At 39.3% G+C, this 21549-nt stretch overlaps 1 protein-coding gene across 1 annotated transcript in view; it reads right to left on the bottom strand.

Moving 5' to 3' along the window:
- HS2ST1 (heparan sulfate 2-O-sulfotransferase 1) overlaps positions 1-20585 on the bottom strand; it is a gene marked incomplete at its 5' end in the record, with an annotated part of 77010 nt that extends 56425 nt beyond the window's left edge. Inside the window, one exon of the mRNA XM_084265914.1 lies at positions 20462-20585. Within this exon, the coding sequence (XP_084122040.1) occupies positions 20462-20585 (124 nt within the window). The remainder of the gene's footprint in view (positions 1-20461) is intronic.
- Between the last annotated feature and the right edge of the window lie 964 nt (positions 20586-21549).

The raw sequence follows: 21549 nt of genomic DNA, 5'->3' as shown, positions 1-21549 counted from the left end.
GAGTGCCCACTCCTCTAATCACTCAGGGTGCACAACAGAGTACCAACCTCAGACTGAGCAGATAACACCCCAGTATCCATAACACAGAGATCACTTGTTATAAACAAGCGGGTAATCATTTGCTCAGCTACATTCAAACTCTTTACTTTAGAAGCCAGGAACACAGGTACCTGGCCAATGATTCCAAAAGTTTAGATCTGAATAAACAATAATTAGTTTAGAAAAATTGAGAACCTGATGAATATTAAAAGTGTGTATGGATAAGATCCCTTGCAACAGTTGAATCCAACACCATAATGCAGCAAACTCACAGCTTCCTAGATTAAACACAAATGCCACTCTCACCATGTATGTATTTTAACTTTAAAGAGATTTAAAGAGATGCCCTTGGTTTGGTTTTATTTTTGCACATTTTCATTAATGAGGCTCAGTTCTAATTAAAACTATATAAATAAACTAGACCCAGAGGACTCTGGTCTTTTGAACTCAAATGCTATTAGGAAGCAATCAGCATACTCCTAAATGAAGGCTTTTTCACTCTAGATTTCTTCCTTCTCACTCCTGGGGATAAAGAAGCAAATGGATCAATCAACAGTGAAGAAAAAGACAAGACAGCAAGTTACTTTGCCATGGGAACACCTCTTAAAATTCAAAATAGATCACTTTCTCCTATTTAAATATAAATGCAGTGTAAAGCAGCTGCTACAATGAATGACATGTTCTCCATGTAGAGATACTACCACAAGGGCTTCCAACCTCTAATGTGTGACAATATCAGCTACGGAACAGAAAAACAAGCTACAAACCTCTTGATCTCCAGCTCAAGCACATCACAAACAGAAATCAGAACACTCAGGCAGGAAAGTAACTGTTGGTCTCCTCTGAAGCAGAAGAAATTACATTTCAAATATTTAAGGTAGTCAAACAGCAGAAGTTCCACTTATCAATTATGAATTTCAAAAAGCCTAAGTACTTTCTCAAGGAAAAACTGGTGAAACAGTTTTCTGGAGGAAATTAAAACACAAAAACCGCAATCTGAGAGATAAAAGTAAGTGAGCTGCTTTCTCTTTCACTGTACTATTGCACCTAATGAAAAAGAAACATGTTCTCTTAAGATCTGTTATTTACCCCACAAACACACTCAGAATGTAATCCATCACTAATCCTTAAACATGTGCTATGTATCATACTGTTCTAACACTGAGAATCTATGCAGTTTCAAATAAATAATAAATTCACACGCATTTGCTCCAAATGCTACTTAGAACTTTAAAAGTAAAATCTGTTTGTTAGTTTGGTTTTGTTGGGGTTTTTTTTCCCTGATTTGCTTTCTATAAAGAAACATATCCCTGAATTATCATGTGGACAAACCTGATACCAGCTGAAGAATAAAAGCAGCACAGTTGCACAGATAGGGCTCCATGCAAGCTCAACTGTAAGTGCTTTTGGACTGGAACTAAAAACTGCACATTACATATAATCACAGTACTGGATAGAAGGTAGATAATAGATTTTTGTATCAGTAAAATAAATCAGTAAATACTGCAAGAATCAACTCTTCAAAGGAGTTTGGAGAAGTTTTAGCTATACTTTCATCTCCATACTATAAAAGCTTTGTAGTTTGATTTTTAAGCCAAGTTGCTAGTATCTAGCAAATAAATTGAAACTGAGTATTTGTTGGCATTTTTAGTTTGGAGATAATATGATAAATTCTCTGCTTTCAATTTCATGTGATGCTGCTGTTATCAGAGTTCTATCTACTATTTGATCCCTGTAAAAATGGAGAAATTTTGGAGCACAGCATCTGGTTAACAGAACCGGCCACTGAAGCTGAGTGTAATGCTGCCAATCAACCAGACATGAACTGCATACACAGATAGGTCAGAAGGGCAGGACAGAGGAAAACCAATGGAGCACATAGCAGAGAGGAGGCTGCTACTGTAACACAGCACAGTATTTTTGTCTACATTTTAAAGCAGTTGGTAGAAAACTAGAGAGGGTGCAGAAGTGCCATAAAAGTGATTCAAGGACCAGAAAGCTACCTTACAACAAGAGGCTTGGGGAATTCAGTGTGTTTAGTTTTTCAGAGAGATTCAGAAGTGAGGTCATTACAGGATTTAAGTACCTTCACAGGGAAATACGTCACAGGGTGGAGGGGTGAAGAGCAGAGAATATAACAACAAAATCAGTATCTGTAATGCGAGACGAACCATGACTGGATTTTAAGAATTTGAGGCCTTATTTCAAAACAGTGAAAGGCCCCAAAGGTCATTCATAAACAGGCAAAGGAATTGCTCCATTTCTTGCTGATATTTTCAAAGCAAGATTGGATACCCTCCTGGATGAAATGGATTCGCAGAACTTTTGCTAGGTACCACATGAAATTTAAGTGACTAATGACAAACAAAAGGTCAGTCTAAGTCTAATTGCTTTCTGAAGAGGCAAAAGCTATGAATCCACACAATGCTGAAGTACTGTCAGTCAAGACCTTGCATGAAAAGGTTGAATAGATGCATTAGGGACACATGGTACTTAAGGGAAGTGGCCTGGTGCACATTATCTGCTGGTCCAGACCAAAGCTCCAATGTCCTGTTTCTGACAAAGGCCAAGAGATGTCTGAAGAAAACACAAAAACAGGTCAAGCACAAGGTCATATCTTCCTGATGTATTTACCACTCTCCACCTGCTTGCAACTTAGTAGATTAATGATATTTTTTGATGAACAATTCTTCCACTTCTATTTTGTCTCAGCATTTCATTAATCTCTATACAGTTCACCAGTTAGTTTCAGTACTTTTGAAGCTATCAACCAATAATTTATTTCCATTTCCTACACTTGTATAATAAGCATTCTTTGCTCATTTTTTCCATACTACTCATGAGTTTGCGTTCTTCTACCTTTCGTTTCCTAACATGTCCTCCCATGTCTGAGGAGCCGTGGTCTACTTAATCATTCCCTATCTGGCAGATGTTTTGTTCCCTCAATTATCCTAAGCAGTCATGTATCTTTTCCAACTCTGCTATAACCTTTTCTGAGATTAAGGGCAAGAAAGGACAACACAGTAGAAGTGCTGTACTCAATGGAAAAAAACAGTTCTCGTGGTTCTTCATTTGTTTTAATGACTTCCAGCATGCTACATGCATTTGACCACTATTGAGAACTGATCTGATGTTTACATAGAGCTAACTTCTGCAACTCCAAGATTTCCTTTCTCAGTGATGACAGTTCAGAATCTAAGATGTAAGTTTGGGATTGTTTTTCTCCAAATACACTGAGATATGACAGAATTGAGTTTCATTAGCTATTACATAGTCACCTGGTATTCATTCTCCCCCTAGCTTGTTATCAAAGTGTCACTCCACAATGCACAATCATATCTAAAACAAATTGAAAAGTGCATATCACAAGTTCAAACCATGAATTAGTGCTCAGTAAAAAATAGAAGTAATAATTCTAATCACAATGCTCAAAAGATTCAGACTTTTTTCCTGCTAATTAACAGGACATAAAGGCTTTTAAAAAACATTACAAATCTCATTCAGCTACCATTTAGCCCTCTCTCTAAAACATTAGAAGGAGCATGAATCAGATGCGGAATAGGAGATACCTGCAGAGGTCACACCATGTGGTTACCTTTTAAAAGCCCACAGAGGCTCCAACACTCAATGACTTAAACTCCACTATTCCAAAATACATTAAAGCAATTTCCAAGCAATAGAGATTTTTTTTTTTAAACAGACTTCTTCAGAATTTAAGTTTAACCATCTGTATGTATATACGCTTAAATAAAATGTAAAAGCAGTCCCTGAGTACCGCTGTATCCAGTGTGACTATATCAGAAACTTAAGAAATCGAATTGCAGAAGGACACTCCAGATTCATCAGTTTTACTATTAACAACTGTCTACTCACAAGCTACCAAAACCACCAGATTTAAACCAACCCTACCAAGCGGCTTGATTAAAGATGGGCAGAACAACAGGGGCTTTTCTTAATTGTTGAAACTTTAGCCTCAAAAACGTTTTCTATTTAATATGTTGAGAGTAACAGATTCAGTTAGAATTAAAACTATCCTCCCTAAGTGAAAGTGCTGTGAAACCTTACAGTAATGATTTCTCATGCAATGAACATAGGAACAGCTTGATGGCAATAGGGAAGGGGAGGAATATTGAATTCACTGTCCAGCTCCTATCTCATTTCAATAAATCTGTGCCTAATGTGCCTTTATCATTTCTGTGCAACAATACACCCACTTAGTGTTTTATGTTCTCTTGATAACACCACTTTCTGCAACAGTTTATATTAAATCAGAGTCATCATTCTGAATTCATTCTGTTCCCAATCCTTTGTGACATTATTAACCAACTGGTTTTCCTATGCATTGGATAAGAGCAAACATTTTGAACATTTAAAGTTTTCAAAACTTCAAACTGTGTATTTTATAATGGGCTTTGTTGGTTTCATTTGAGGACCATTTTCCTGGCATAAATTTCACTATAGTAGGATTTAAAAACATGGTTCATGCAGACAAATCTACAGTTAGATTATTTGTTGACTTAATGTTAAATGTATATAGTGTGGTTTCCAAAATACAAAAATCTGTTCAGAGACTGTAGATTTAACGTGCTTGCTTTAAGTTATTTGGACCAGCTGTGTTCCTAATTTTCCCTAAAGCCAAACCTGCACAGACTCTTGACATACGTCAGTTGTCTATCCTCACCCTGAAGATTGCTATGTCTAAAAATACAGTAATTCTATTATTGCATATACAGTGCTGTAAGTTTGAATGGCCAGGCCAAATTAGTTTAAGATGATATTTGTTACTCTCAAACTTATCAAACATCTTTAGTTCCTCTAAGAGATGACAAATACATTGCCACGTTCTGAAGCAACAGGCTTATGACAATGGAGGTAAAACAACATGCAAGGCTGGAAAGTACCAAAAATTCAACACTGTTACTCTGACCTTCTGTACTTTGTTTCTAGACCCAGACTTAAAAAAAGAAAAAAAAAAAAAAAAAAAATCACCAAAAGCCTTTGTGTATATTATCTTACAAATGTCTCTCCCTTTTTTTCTTCCACAGAGGGAAAAGCTCTCATTAATGGTATATCCTGTACTCCTGTACTTTTTCTAATTTAACATATTTTTGGAGTACTTCCAACAACAGCAAACACAGTTGTTGTGGGGAATAATTAATATGCAGCAGCTTTTCAATTCATCATCTGACAAAAAAGGTAGGAGAAATGGAGAAATTGTCTTGTCCCTTGTCCTAAGGGAGATGGTAAGTTTTCTTCTATTTACCACAAAGCTGCACTAGCAAGAAGTGTGTTGATTAGTTGGCCTGTGATAAGTGAAGCATCAGGCCAAAAAGAAAACACAAAAACAGTGGTTACTCATAATCTCTTTTCTCCCCATTACTGTATTCTGGAACAAATTAGTGGTATGTTTTCATGAGCATGACTAAGAAATCACATCTGCAGAAGCCTGCTATCCATTGACAGATGTCAGTGAAGTATTCCATTTGCAGTATCTCACAAGGGATTTTTAGCGAAGCCCCTCACTGACTGTTCCACAAATTCCAGTAACAGAAATACTGCAGCAAGTTTTCCACTTTAACAGTAGGGCCATATATTGTCATTAGAGAAGGAGCACTGTTAAAATATGACCAATTTCAGCTCTGTGGTTTCAGATCAATATAGCAAGTCTTCAAGGAAGGAATAAGACTCCTTGAAAGACTACATTTCATCTTTGCAGACTGGAGGGGGGATAAAAAAAAAATAAGGAAAAAAAAATCAATACATGAGAGGTTGTTTTCCAGAATGTTATGAAATGTTATCATCTTACAAGCAATTTTACATGTCTTTTCTGTTACCAGCATCATTTACAGTATGCTGTTCTCCCTAGCTGATTTTATTTAACTTACTGCTGAGTAAGTGGTATTCAAGCTGCTCTCAGGAAGAAACTGTGGAAGTGTCAAATCAGGTAAAATTCTTGACACAGACAATGAGGTCCCGAGGCCAAAAGACTAGTGCTTATTTAAGGAATAGAATAAGCAGCAGAACATTTTTTGTCCACACATGTTAAACATAGGGAAGTCTTTAATAGCATGTTTTTATTATGAGGTACTGTGCAGAAATTATACACTGTCCCTGAAACAGTCATCAGTCTTCTAAACATCCACTCTCTCCTCTGAAACATTAGTTTAATGAGCTTATTTCCAATTAATCTAAAAAGTAACTAGCTCTATAAAGGCTTTATTTCATTGCCTACTGAACATAGTTATTTAAGTAATTAACAATCCACATGGACTAATAACTGAAAATATTTGAGAAAACCCTTTAACCCCAACTACAAAGATTCACTCAGCACAAAGATAGGTCCAGGACTCCACGGGAAATTTTGCTCTATATTGGGTGTGATGTACAATGGAAAAAAAGGCATACAAAGAAGAGAAGACCCATAGGCCTCTATGTTGTAGTAACTTCAGAACAGCACACATCATGAACAGACTTATGATTAAATCTACATCATAAATGCAGCACTTTGGAAACATGCAAGTGAGCTGTGGAACAAAAAACTGGTCAGAAACATGCTTAGAGAAGCCAAGTTCGTATCTCCAAGACAGGCTGCAGTAATGTGAGTAAGCACACTGGCTCATTCAAACCTAACTCGCACAGCTTTACAGAGGGTAACAGAGACTAAGCAGTTCTCTGCCAGGCAACACAAGGCTACCAATACGGTTTTCTATCCAGAGCAGTATTTCTCAAATTTGTATGAAGAAATGCCAGGTTTAAACTTGAGTATAAATACAACCAGGGATTTTGTACATATACAAGTTTATAATGTCACATACCTGAAAAATACCTGTGAAGGACATGGATTACGCAGACAGGCTGTACCATTTCTGTATTAGGGTGGTTCCTACAGATATTTTTTTAATTACTTTCCATCTGAAATACAAAGTCTTTTTAATTTATCCTCTCTCCCCATATAAACCAATCACCTACATCCTTGGGACCCCACAGATAGGGGGAGCAGAGGTAGAAGTGTCACTGAACATTTCCATGCTTGATGGCCATTAGTGGCCCACACCATTAGTACTAACCTTATCCCATCCCGTCACCTGTTTTACTGCTATGAATCACCACAAGGCTCTACAGCCCCAACCTTCCCCCTGCTTCAAGAACAGACTCTTCCAAAGATGTGGGAAAATTACTTTACCCAACAGACTCTGTTTTATTTGACTGTTACTCCATGTTACAAGGCTGCACTTTACAGTCTGTAAAAGTTGTTCTGTTCAGTCAGTGGTTCACAAATTAACCTGTAAAATGGCAACAAGCTCAATAAAAAATGTTCTTCATTCTAACGTTGTAGCCAATGCTCACAGAGTGTAAAAAGGAAAATTTCAACATAACAGGTAAACAAGGAAAGCCATATGCACTTTTCTGATCCGCTGGCTACACCACTCAAGACAAGGCATCTTAAATTTTCATTCGAAAATGCCATTCTAGCAGTTGGCATCAGTAAACATTCCTCTTGGATTTCACTTAAAAAAAAAAAAAGACACCCCCTCAAAAAACCCCCCACTAAACCCAATAGCTACTTCCATACCAAAACAAAGTTTATCTCTTTAGCAGCCAATCATGATAGTGTCACTGCACACTTTTATTCCAACTATTAGAAAATAAAAAGTAGACACAAGACTGCCACCAGAATTGTTAACATGTGAGTCAAACACATAAATTTTCAAGTACAAGTTACACCAAAATTACAAGTTACATAGTCAAAGCAATCCCTTTATAGAAACAAAAATCCAAAGCACTTTATATTCACCTGAAATAAGCCTGCAGCCAAATCAAACACCACCACCCCAAAAAAACCCAGTATCTAATTTAGAATGCTAAACATCTAGTCAATGCTTAAACTACTGCCTACACAAAATTGTGTCTGGTTCTAGTCTGGCAACACAGCTACTCCATTTAACCAGCATTCTGTGATGCCTACTGAGGCTACAATCACACAATTAGTAAGTACTGAAATGCAATCTGGGAAATTTGCTTTAGATCAGAATATATTATTTTAAAAATTTTAGAAAAGGAATTATAGCATAAATAATTTTTATATTTATAAAAGCAGTACTGATGTCAAGACAGGAGAGTACAATAAAGCAATAGCATTAAAATGTGCAATTATTTAAGTAAGATCAGTCATAGTTTGGAAAAGTGTCAACTGTTACTTGTTTTCTAAATACACTGTTAAAGAAGACCAGCCACAATTATCCAAGAATACTTTTGGCAACTAAATCTTGTGTTATTTAACTTACCCTAACCAGCTCTTCAATGATACTCCTAAAAAGTTTGCATTTAGTACTAAGTGCCATACTTTGCAAGCAATGTTGGGATAGTTTTAGCTAATTTTGACATTGCATTTAGATCAAACATGAAGTACCAATGAACTTAGAAATTAATTCTCTTCATTAAGTTCTTTCTATCTACAAACCGCCTAAAACAAAGATTCTTGGCTCTGAAACCAAACCAAACTCCCAAAACCTGTATGAGGGTTTCCCTGGGACAAGATGAGGACACGCACACCACCCATTAGCACACAGCATGTTCCATATTCCAAGCAGGCAGTTGCTTCAGATCTTGTCACCACAAAATGAAATACTGCAGGAAGATTATGAAGGGTGCTGCTGAAATTACGTAAGACAACAAGTTTACTCAAGTTCAAAAATCAATGAATTTCTGATCCTTAAATATCACAGGGTTTTTAGCTCTTCAAACACCTGGTAACACAAGTTTTGAACAAACAAAAAAGAACAATCCCTTTTTATGTTTTTATGCCCGTAGTTGGTTAAGCCTTATTGGTTGCCAATGCTTTAAATTACCGCTGCTCCTGTCTGATATGTATTTGTGAGGTCCAGACATTCTTTTACAGAGAAGCCAAGTGCTCTTGCCAATTTAGGTCACTATTTAATTATGGAACCTGATACAGCAAAGGTTGAAGGATAAATACAATTTGCAGAGAGTTTGTAGATCTGTGATTCCACAGGCAGAAAACTCATTCAAATCAATTCCTGGATATCTGAGAGGATTTTCATGTAGGTTTCTCCTGCGTACTAGTTAACTCTAGAGTGCCACTTTATGTTTACATTTACATGTATATACTTAATAATATATATTAAGTAAACCAAAAGAGATCTAGGATCACACTGCATTTCACATTCCTGCAGGTACAGGAATACTTGACAGATTTCGTTGTTTAAGTGTCATGTCAGAAATTTAGTAGGGTTTTTTCCATACTTAAAAAGCACATTAAGCAAGTGTTGTTTTAAGTTATATGTTTTAAAATAGCGTAACTATGAGAGGAAGCAAGCCAAAAAAAAAGGTTTACCTTGTTTTCTGACATTAATTCTTGAAAACTAGTATTTTCATCTCAGTTAACATTTAAAACCTTTTCTCATCCTCTCCAGCAAAACAAGTATTTTATAGTAAACATCAGTTTATTATATCCCATTACTTATCACAAAACAATGTGCTTTAACTGCAACCTTGACACAATCTTCCACCAGTCAAAGAGTGTACATACTTAAACATAATCATCATTAATACTCCCAGTAAATATAAAAAACATTTGTTCAGTTTCTAAGGGCTTTTTCTGTGACTTACAGCAAGAAAAAAAAACTCATCAGACCTTATCAGTATCTTCATTCCTCCTTCACAAGTGTATTTTTTTCTTTAAACTTGACAAGTGAATAATTTATCGTCTATTTCTCTTTTCTAATTCTCATATAAAGACTGCCTTGCCATCTGCACTATGCAATCACACATAAGCAGGCACATAAAAATCACTAGAAACAATGTTTGGCTTGCTCCAGTCAGTGACCACAAATGTTTAGAAAAATGCCTCCACAAACATGTTAGCAAGACCATGTTTTTCAGAGTATGGTCTGGAAAGCACCGACAGGAAAACCAGAAGAGGATACATATAAATATTTTACTCTTTGACTTATTGTTTCTTTCTACCAAACTACCAGCTCACTTCTACATTGCTTTTTCACATCACTAAGACAGGAAGGCTTAGTAATACTGCAGAGGGTATACGACAAAGCAACAGGAATCAGAAGCCAGCACATATTTAGACTGTCAAGCTAAAATGAAGCGTGGCACAAAAATAAATGTATTCCCCAATACTCTCTGCCGTTTTGCTGGGATCAGATAGACTGTGGATAGATGGCACATGTAAGAGTTGCACTGATCATCACATACACATCCTTTCTACTCATTTCCCCTTTTCAAAAGTTCAACTTTAATATTCTCCTTTAAGCTTGACCACATGCTTACAAGATAAATTTCCCTTTTGGCCAAATGCATCTAACATGCCCTATGAATAACCAAGAAGCCTGACAAATATCCTCTATCAAGTTTTGCTGGGTTGGATGAAAAGTTGGCTGTCCTTTGCTGTCCAGAAGCAAAGATATGCCATCTCTGTAACTCAATGGGGTGATGCTTTCCCACCACAGAGTAGGGCACACTGCTAGTAGACCAACATTTTTAAGGCCTACTGCTAACTGTGACATCTCATTTGTGGGGTCTTCTGACTGCTCAAGCCCTCTCCTGCTACCTCCATGACTGACTTCATTAGCAACCCCAAAATCTCTCCTCAAAATTCAAAACTCTGGAATAAATACCACTCCAGCTGAATTCTGTGGAAAAGTTTCTACACAACCCTAGCTGCTCTGGCCATTGAATAGTTTCAAAGATAAAATTCAAGTCTGTACCAGACACGACAGGTTATGAAGACTGCTATGTTTAAATGTAAGCTTAGACAGGTATTTCTGGTCATTCAGCCTTTGCTTTTGGCTCAGAAAGCATGTTTGTGAGGCAGTACTAGGAAAAAAGTACTTCTGGCCTACTAGAAAGTAAGGTGTTCTGATACTTAAAGCAGAAAATACCTAGACTGCTAATAGACACACAGCCTATGAGCCCTAACACAGAAGGATGTATCCAGCAGCATACCAGAAATTCTGTAAGTTTGGGGTGGTTTTTTTCAGCTTCATCAAACAAAAACATGAAGTATGCTTCTGTTGAAGATAACTTTAAACCTTCCACAGGTCCTGCTAAAATACCAGACCTGCTGCAAGTTTTGTCTTTGCTCAAACCAACAGCAGTTGCACGATTAGCACATCGGGGTTAATAACTTAAGACACATAGAAGGGAAGATCAAATATTTAAAAAAAAAGCATTTGTTTTAATGAAAGTAGGAAGACAGTAAAAATAGAAAACATTCCTACTAAATCATGATACACCAGACGGTCATTCTGTAGATGAGAACATTCTCCAAAAAGCAAATATAGATACTATTGAAATGCTATCTTTGGAAGTGAAATGGATTTCAAGAACATGCTCAGTCCAATACCACTTTACACTTTGAAATTGTCCAATTGGACAGCAAGACCTAATAGCTGCACCATAAGAGAGCAAACTATTTATTCAGTACCTATCTTTAAAAGCTTACTTTGTTGTCAGCATCACCAAAGTTAATACAAAATAGTTAATCAGCCTAAAACCCTATTAAAACAGTCTGTATTATTCTTAGACAAGCACAAGGGTTTTGTAAGCTTCTTTTGTTTGGCTTAAAAAAAAAACCATAAAAAATAAGAGGGGCAAACTATAAGACATTCAATATTCCCAAGGGCACTAGCTTGATTAAAGGAGAGCATTTTAGTGCTATGGACATCCCGGCACAGTTCATATGGTAATGTATCAAGAATATTATACTATTACAGATATTTTGCCAGGAAAACATTTTTTTCTCACTTTTAAGAGCACACACTGCTGAAGGTTTACTGACAAATGAGATGCTGAAAAATCTTGGCTCCAAAGCTGTCAGTGGGAGTGCAGCTGAAACAGGATTCTACCTAAGAAACATTTCATTCGACACCAACACACCAAGAGTCTACATTACGACTTCGTTTCCTAAATCATGGACCCTCACATTCATTTTATGAAACGGGTGCAAATCTGGTATTAGTTATTTTCTCCTATTCAATTTACACCTCTCATTCAGATGCTAAAGGAGTCAAAATCTTAGACTGCTTTGTTTTGTTGTGGAGACGCTTCTTGGTCTATTAAATGTCTCAGAGTAAGATTTTATTATTCTCACGTCCAACTTGTGACTTCATTCCCTTTCACTCTAAATTGTAAATTCTTCTTAGAATTACAGAAAACCTTTGCTCAGAATGAATTATCAAAATCAACTCCAATATAATACATTCAAATGCAGATTAAAGTTTTGTTTATTAAAACCCACTGCAAATGCCACATGGTGCAAAGAGATTTCTACCACTTACAATTCAATTATCTGGATTTTCCTCTCCACTTTGCAGAAAGTGAGATGAACAAGCATAATCTCTGTTCACTTGCCCTTACATCTCTAAGTTCCTTCATGTTCTTCACAGACTTTTTGCACCTTTATTCAAAGTGAAATGAAATACTGTTGCCTTTCAATCAATCTGTTGTCCAAGAAAGACCACTACTACAACACTGGGGATGAGGAATCTATATACACACAGTTTTTATTTATTGTCATTAAATAGATTATAAATTTATATACTCCTTACTCTCCCTTCTGTGCATATTATAATATATATTAAAAATATAGACTAAACTAAGAACTTCTGAGAGAACAAACACTACAGAAGTAAATGGGAAGATATGCATTTCAATTTAAGGAACCTAAGATCCCATCCCCACACTCTTTACAGTTTTACAGCAATTATGCACAAGGTTTGCATAAACACTTCAAAATCATCAAAAGCTGTTTTATCAAAACAGCACTTAAGTTTTACATATGTTTCAACACAAATTAGTATTCAGAATTAAACAGCAAGTCGATTTAAAAAAAAGGATGTCAGCTGTCATTTCAAACTCTAACCGGATAGAGAGGGAGAAGGGACACAAAGGCAGGCAGAGACTGGGCCGAAGTGATAGATTGCTTCTTTCCAAATACTTTTTGTAATTTAATTACCTTACTAATTCTCTGACTGCCCTAGACTCCTAGCTACTCATGATGAATTTTATCACTACCAGAAAGCTTGGATAATAATTATTGTAGCAGTAATGTTATTGGAACCATGATGACACAAGGATATTGCAAAGTAAGGACAACAATAATGCACTGAATACTAGAGACAATAGAGACACTTGCAGACGTAGCCAGGCTTCCTGCAGACACCCTTGCAAACAATTCCTCTATGGTAAAAATATGCTCTTAATTTATAGCCATAAAAAGCTAAATTACAGCAATGAATTAATTACTTGGGAACATGTAGGCACTCGGTATGAAGCCAGACCCTGACACTCAAGGGCACATCCCACAATAACACTGAAGTCCTGGCAGTCAGCATATTACTGACACAAAAACATACACGTGCAACAGGAATGCTTCTACAAGTTTTGAGAATTTATACCATGAGTAAACAGCCTGAGCATACCAACTATAATCAGCACTAGCAGAATTTTTAATACAGGGCATTACTAATAGGAATGCCACATGGAGGGACTTCAGTTCTCTGACACTCACAAGGTCAAGTAGAGAGGAGTTGAGGGATGAATAAATGACCAAATGACCCAATTCCTGGAAAGAAAGAGGTTGGCTCTTCTCTGCTGAAGACTTCTCTGAATGCCACCTTTCTCAACTTGCTAGGCTTTGAACACAACTACTTCATGGGGCCACGTGTTTTTAGGGAAGTAGGCAAATCCAAAATAATTGGTGGGCTTGAGCATGAGACAAAGCTACTGGTTTGAAGACAATGCCTGCCTCCATCTAGATAGTGGAATAGGACAAATTGCAGTTGAGAGTCTGTACATATTTATGAAAGGTTACAGCCAGCTGGCCAGATTTCAGATGCCTCTCTCAAGACTGGACTCTCGAGTCTTATCTTTCTCTCAGTCTTTTATCTTTTATTTCTGCTTGAAAAAATAATGCAAATACATGTAACAGCTCAGCTATTTTTCTACAGCATGGCACTTTCAGCATGTTTGTTAGGCTAGTATTTCAGATATATAAACAGATAAATAGCACCATATTTCAAGCAAAGCACTTACCACCAGTTTAATACTGCTTTGACAAGGTTTACATACACTTCAGGGAAGCGACAAAAACTACAGATTGCACACTGCTACACAAAAAGTCTATCTTTTAACCCAATTAAGTAGTAATACATGTAGGATTCCAGATGCAAAAGCCATCTACTTACTAAAGAACAAGAATTTCAGGGAAGGCATTCATTGTCAGAAGACAAGTCTGGCTGGAGTAACTCTAATTGTGAGTGACTCATGGTTCCAGTCAGTAGATATGGAAATTACTTGTTCATGAACTGTTCAAATGTCCCTAACTTCAACAGCCAGGGGCAATACAAAGCTGTGCAAAAAATGAATCCAGTTTCAAATATGTCAGTTTTCTGAAATAAGGAAGAAAAAAATATCGTAATATTTATTTAACTTCAGATGTACATGATAAAGTGGAATGCAATGTTTTAACCTGTTAAGCTAACTCCAAACATTAAGTAGTTTAACAACAGCTGTTTTGGACTATATTTAAATATATGTATGTATTACTGGTTTTATACATGTTTATACACATACTTACACATATGCATACATAAAATGCATGACCAGGCAATTCTAATTTAGTGGAGTATTTGGGAGTCTCTGGTTTTGTTAGGGTTTTTCTATATTCTAAACAAGTTCCTTTGATAATAACTTCCAGTCAGAAGTTAAAAAAAAGACACAGTACCTTCCAGTCATTCCATTTCAAATGCACATTGCAGGTGTGAAAATTACAGTTACATTCCCCATGTCCAGAAGTAGAAATGGACAAGAAAAACAGAACTAGCACTGGTGTGGCATTATGCCATAACGCCATTCTTTTAGTTGCTTTATCATAGAGTAAATAAAGGCACTGAACCAGCTTTTTCTGATTTCCAGTAGTGCTACCGCTTATCCTTTGGCAGTGCCAAGCAAATTACTGGAACCTGCTAGGTATTTCATTATTGAAATAACTCCTTTCATTTGTAGAAAAATGATGCGGAAGAACAGGACCTCGAACTCCCTTAAAGACCTTCTCCTGAGTCTCTCAGCCTTGAGCTAATTCCCTGCCTCATAGCTACTGTTACCAAACCTGTGCTATTGCACTATGTCACAAAGAAAATTATCATAGCACTTTATTTTCTTTGGATGCCCAACAAACCGTTTCTAATCCTGCTGATTGTGATCATGGCTCTCTTCTGGTCTTTCCCTGGAGGATGAGCTTGTAAATCTTTTTAATGCATGTTTAATCTGAAGAACACAAAGTAACACCCATAGACATGTAGTGGCCCAAACCTGACATTTTCCAGTGCAGAATCTAGAAAGATGCAGTGCCTTATGTGGCCATTAGCTCACCCCCTGCAGTGCATGGCCAAAGGACTGCTTTGTCTCATTTCTCAAGTCTGTTCCACCTCCCAGAACTGCCCTCAAAATATCTCTAACCAGAACATCTCCATGCCAGATAACTCTTCCCAACAGCACCTGCTATTAGAATCGAAGGCACAGCTCTCAACACATGACTAATTCTCAAACCTATTTCACTAAAAGCATGGGGCCTACAAATTATGTACAACAATATTAAAGTGTGCAGCCTTCCAGAAGAAAAAAGAAGTTTTTAAAAGTTATGCCTCTTATTTCTACTCTTTGCCACCCGAGTGCCGCTGAGTAGGGGTGAGATCAAGCCTCAGAGCTCATGAGCAAGTCTAAGCTGTCTTGGCATGTGCTTGGGAACATGCACACTTCTGTGTTAGTCAAAATTCGGACATTACAAATTTGATAGAAAAAGGAACAGCAGCAGCTGCAAAATTCACCTTCCCTCACAAGATACAAATAAATATAACATCCCAATCAAGAACTAAACAAATACATGCAATTGCTCCATATCACACTTTTCAATGAGAAGTACAAGAGTAGTATGGGAGTAGTTTAAAGTTTATTCTGAAAGCGTCTGGAACGACCAGGGGCAAGATGAAGGGGAACGGTAAGAGGGACCTGAATGTAGAATTACAACAGAACCAGCAAGGCAAAGTAGAAGAGTGGCTGAAGATATACTGAGGAAGCAGCATTGAAACTATTATTTTGGGAAACCTAGTACCCAAGAAAGCAGCTTCTGAAAGAATGCCTTGGGCTACTCAGTGGAAAATAATAACTATTAGGCAGGAGAGCTAGATTTAAGAGAGATGCTAGTGAATATTTGCATAGCTGTGTGCAGTCAGAACTGGCAACAATCAAACTACTCCTTATAAATTAAATTCAAGTATAAATAATACACTAAAGAACCACACATGCTGTATTACAAGGGACAATTTACGAAGTTTTCAGAAAGAATTTTCAAACACATGCAACTGGCAGGCCTACTGACAGGAGACTGCTTTTTTCCCCAAATGAAGGAGACATAATACGCCTGTTATTTCAACTTCCCTGGAAAATTAGAAACTCCTCTATTTCTACAAAACATTGGGAAATGAAATCATTTAACTTCAAAGGAACAGTGATTTGTTAGGTCCTTGCATGGTGCTTAGAAGGATACTACCCTGCAAGGGCCACAGGTGCTAGGAAACCACCTTCAGAAAAAATTAATCTGGCAATGAATTAATCATCAATTACGTTTTATTCTCTTGGGTGAGGGAAAAGCCTTAGCCTTTCAAATTCTTCACCTATATTCAAACAAAAGTAAAATATTAAAGAATTTATTTGAAGTGACAGAATTCAAGGTGCTAAATGAACAGATAGGAACGGGAAGTTTATCACTTAGCAGGAGAAACACTCCCACAGTGCAGCTAACCAGTGTTTCAACCTGATATGAAGCAATAATCTGCGACAGTAATAAAGTTGTTCAATTCTTGCTCTCCCTGTTATGGTACATTATGTTACTCAGACTATTTGAAAATCCAATATGTATGTATCACTAAACAGCTGGAAAGCAGCAGCATTTCTTCACTTCCACCCCACTGAAGAGGAAACCTTTCCAACCTGCTATCCTCACCTTCTCGATCAACCCTACAGACTCTTTCTTGAAAGAGGGACTGTCTTCCTCACCACTCTGCCCATCCTTAAGTGCTCCTATTACTTGCTATTGTAGAAGAAGATTTAACAGAAAAAGCAGAACATGTACAAAGTCCTCTCTTCCTTCTCCCCACCAATACTTTATAGAATTTTGGCGAGGGAAGAGAAGAGATGGCTGGATTATCCGCAGCTGTAAGTTTTTTTGATCCAACTCATCACAAACACTGGGCATTGCTACAGCTAATGACCAAGTACTGACATCAGGCTTAAATGAAAACATTGAAGTCCTCGCTGGCAAATAGCTCTAGCTTAGTCTGGAGAGAATGCCAGTTCAGCTGCCCTTACATGTAAGCTTGGAAATAATATGAAAGATTAATAGCTGTATGTGCAAATCTCACCAAAAAAGTACTTGAAACTGGGTGCTGACAACACTGATTATCTCACCCTACAAAGTATTTGTAAAAAGCTTAAGCACAACAGCTGCAGAGAAGTTATGAGTATTTTCTTTATTTTTTGTTATCTTTAATATGACAAAGAAACCCACAGGTTTACAAATACATTTTAAACTATATTATAATCATCATAATTTCATCATAGAGAAAAAAGCAACTTCAGATGGTCATCTGCTTCTCTCTCCTACACTTCTGAATGTGAAAATTTGCCAGGGTGACTCAAGTTTTACCTATATAATTTGTTACAAGAAGAAAGAGGGTCACCTTTTTTTTTGCCCAGAAATGCATTCCAATTTCAAAGGCAAGATATTTTAAGATGTTGAACTGAAATTAATACCCCCAACCAATTGTTCAGTACAGAAACAAGAACCATGAATTGGTCATATGTGAAGAAAGTGGATAAAACATTTTCTATTACAAAGTATGAGTGAATATTATTAAAGCTGCTGGTAAGATGGGGTAATTATTTTATTTGCTATCAAATCTCAAATCATTCAGTTTTCCTGATCATAGCCTAATTCTTACAAATACTTTCCAAGATGACAGTTAATCATCTGCCACGTCAACGCAAATCACAGCATAGTTCAAAACCCAGTCAGTACTCAAGCAATATGCAACATAACTTCCAATATAAAGTGCCTACTGAAACACAACTGAAAGATCAAAAGAACTACTTTGTCATTATTATCGAATCACAGTATCACTTACATGCACACCACCACCACCCCCCCATTCTCTCAGAAGGGCAGAGAGAAAGATTGGAATTCAAGTGCATTGGTAATTTATTTGGAGAAAACCATTCTCCACATCACAGCTCAGTAGAACCATCACCACCAATGATGGGAAGAAAGTTCTGTAGTGAAATCTTATCATTTGCTAGTTCTAAAATACATACCAAGCACATAAAAAGGGAGACATTCAGAAAGGTAGAAACCTTTTAAGAAAGTACTCTTGTGTAAAAATAACAGAGCTAAAGTTCAAAGTTGTTGCAGAAAGCCCTTTTTCCCCCTTCTTACAGATTTTGGAGAATCACTAGTAAGTTGCATACAAAGTAAATCTTTCCATCATACTTTTAATAAACTTTACAATAGTTTTTTTCCTTCTCCTTAAGAAATAAAATCAGCAGAACATAGCAATTAGACTCTTGTCCCAAAGCAGTATGAACTGCGTATTCTAATCCTCTAAATATGTAACATAATTATGCCCATTGCATATATATTGAAGAGGAAGTTGTACCACAAAATTCTTTATTTTCACATGCATTACGTTAATCTTTTCATGCCAGGAGGTAGATTTCCCTACAGTAACATACACTATAAGCAACAGAGGCACTGAAGCCATGGGTACCAACCAGTTTAAAACAGATGGATAAAAAAATTCCACTGAACCTTGAGCACTATGCCCACATCTGCTTGAATTATCTTCCAATTTAGTTAACTTTCTTCTTCTTCTTTTTTTTTTTTTTTTTTTTGCAGTGATTGAGACTCAGCAAAAATTGTACCTCGATTATACCTGGTACTAAGTTTCAGTTGAAAAGCATTGAGAGTAATAAAGGAGCATCCCGTAACTCAAGCAGTCGACCACTGCCATTTCCAGGGTCCTAATGTCTAATATCCAGTCCAGAGAGAGTAAAGTGACAAACAGGGCCAAGAAGTAAAACCCCAATGGCGTTCATACAGCCCAAACTGAAGTTATGCTGACTCTGGCTCTAGTAGAAGCTCACTGTTAAACTTCCCATGTCACTCAAAGTCCAATTCTAGTTTCTACACCAATAGAAACGTGACATCCACTTTTCTTCCTAAAAACTTGAAGAGTTTATAGTCTAAATATCTTACTACAGTCAAATAATATGAGAAAATAAATAATGTTTGTAAACAATGCCCTGCACTTGTATACACCAGAAGTCTCAGCAGTCTTGTTTTTACAACTCCTAGGCACAAACTGGGTTCAGACTGGTATTTTTTTCACATTCCTGATACCACTAATTAAATAATGTAAAATTTATACAAGTTCTGCAGCCATATGTACAACAAAGTAGTATGATGTTACCTACCAGGCAGGTATTACTCTAAAAGGGTCTTTTTAACACAGGAAAAGCAAGATAAACCTTACACGTGAGTTTTCAGGTTCATCATTGTTCTGTTTAACTACAGCTCAGTGGCAGTCTAGGAGACAACTCAGTGAACTGCAGAACATAACGTCTCACGTACAGTGAGAGTAAAACAAATTGCACGTTTGTCATTAAGAACAGTAACTTTAGCTTCTTGGGGTTTGGTTTTTTTCCCTCTCCACTCTGAGCTTTCCCTTCCAGCGCCAAGCGCAGGTACAACGTCTGAAGTAGAAGCCAACTGTGGAGAGGATGGCAGCTCCTTGCAGCAGCAGAACCGGACTCGCCTCGGGCGCCGCCGCCGCCTCTCTTCTCCCTGCCCAGGAGCCCGTCAGAAGGCGCAGGCACGCCAGCCCCTGCTCCTCATGGCTCTGAACACCGCAGCTCTTGTAGGAGAGCCCATGGGGACGCGCAAGGGAAGTATTTACCTTCCCACCACCGATCTCTCCCAGGTCTCATGACCCGCAAAACACACACACAAGCGAACTCAAAGGCCAAGGCTGCTGCCTCTGCTGCCGACAGCCCCTTCCGCGGCGCCCCCAGACGGTATCGATCGGGTCCTTTCCCGTTTCGGGCACGTGAACGCGAGGAGCCGCACGGCAGGAGTAGCCAGCGGCGCGTGTCACCCCGGCCCGGCCCGGCGGCACGCGAGGCGGGGCGAGCCCGCCCGCCAGCCCTTCGCGCTCCCGCCGCCCGTCCGGCTGCCCGCGCTGCCGTCCCCCCCTGCCTCCTCTGCCGCCCCGCGCCCTGCCCCGGCCCGGCCCGCTCCGCGCCAGGCCCCCGGCCGCGCCCCGCCGCCACTCACCCAGCTTGCCGCGGGACTCCTCCAGCTTCTGGATCTGGTTCTCCAGGAAGAGCACGGCCACCCCGAAGACCAGCACCGCCAGGAGCTGCAACTTGGGCGGCAGCATAATCCTGAGCAGCCCCATGAGCAGCAGCAGCAGCGCCGCCCGCCCGGGATCACGACATAACGCGGGGCCCGGCCGCGGAGGCCGGCGGGAGCCGCCGCCGCCGCCGCAGGGACGGCGCGAGCGAGGGGAGGCGAACGGAGCGCGGCTGGCGGCGCGCGACAGGGCCCGCCGCCGCTCTCACATCGCCCCGGAGGCTGGCGGGCGGGCGGGCGGACAGGCGGACGGACGGACGGAGGGAGGGACTACCCGCCCGGTGCCCGCGCCCGTCACCAACGGCTAGCGGCCGCCAACGCGCCCCTCCCCCGCCTGCGTGTGCTGCTCAGCAACCGAACGCCCAACCGCGCACCCGCCGCCACCGTCGCCGCCGCCGATTCCCGGTGGCGGGACCCGCCCCCGCGCCCTCCGCCATTGGGCGGTGCTACCGCCACCCCGCCTCTCCCTCAGTGGGATTGGTCCCGCTCAGGAGCCGCCCCGCCCATAGCGCGTTGACTCCTCCTCTTTCCCCCTCAGCTCTGAGCTGCCGAATTGAGGTGATGTCCCGCCTACATGCGACCCTTCGTGATTGGGAGGCCCTTCCTGAAACCCCTCCCGCCTGCCAGCTCTCATTGGACACAGGCACCGCGGCACTCGGGAGAGGCACGATAGTATTGCTCAGACTGGCTGTCAATCAGCAGGTCTAGGGGCCTAGATGCCGCTTTGCCAGTTGGTAGTAGCTCTGGAACGATTAAGGGCTTTATTCAGGGTTGTTTCGGTGATGCCTGGCTAAAGCTGAGATAACGGCGTCTACTTTAACCTCGCTGTGACGTGCTAGTCTGAGCAGACTGATATAGGCTTGATCTGAATTTTTCGCAGAGCTTCTGGGTTAGCTATTTCTGCTTGTAGCGCCGGGAGTGGGAGGAAAACTGACCTCTCCCTCATCAGGCAGTGTGTTGGGCATCCATAACGAGCGAGGTCCTTCAGCAGGCGCCGGCGACGCCAGCTG

Source organism: Gallinula chloropus, assembly GCF_964237585.1.
Source record: "Gallinula chloropus genome assembly, chromosome: 6".
In the NCBI taxonomy this organism is placed as follows: Eukaryota; Metazoa; Chordata; class Aves; order Gruiformes; family Rallidae; genus Gallinula; species Gallinula chloropus.
This window is presented reverse-complemented; position numbering and strand designations above follow the sequence as displayed.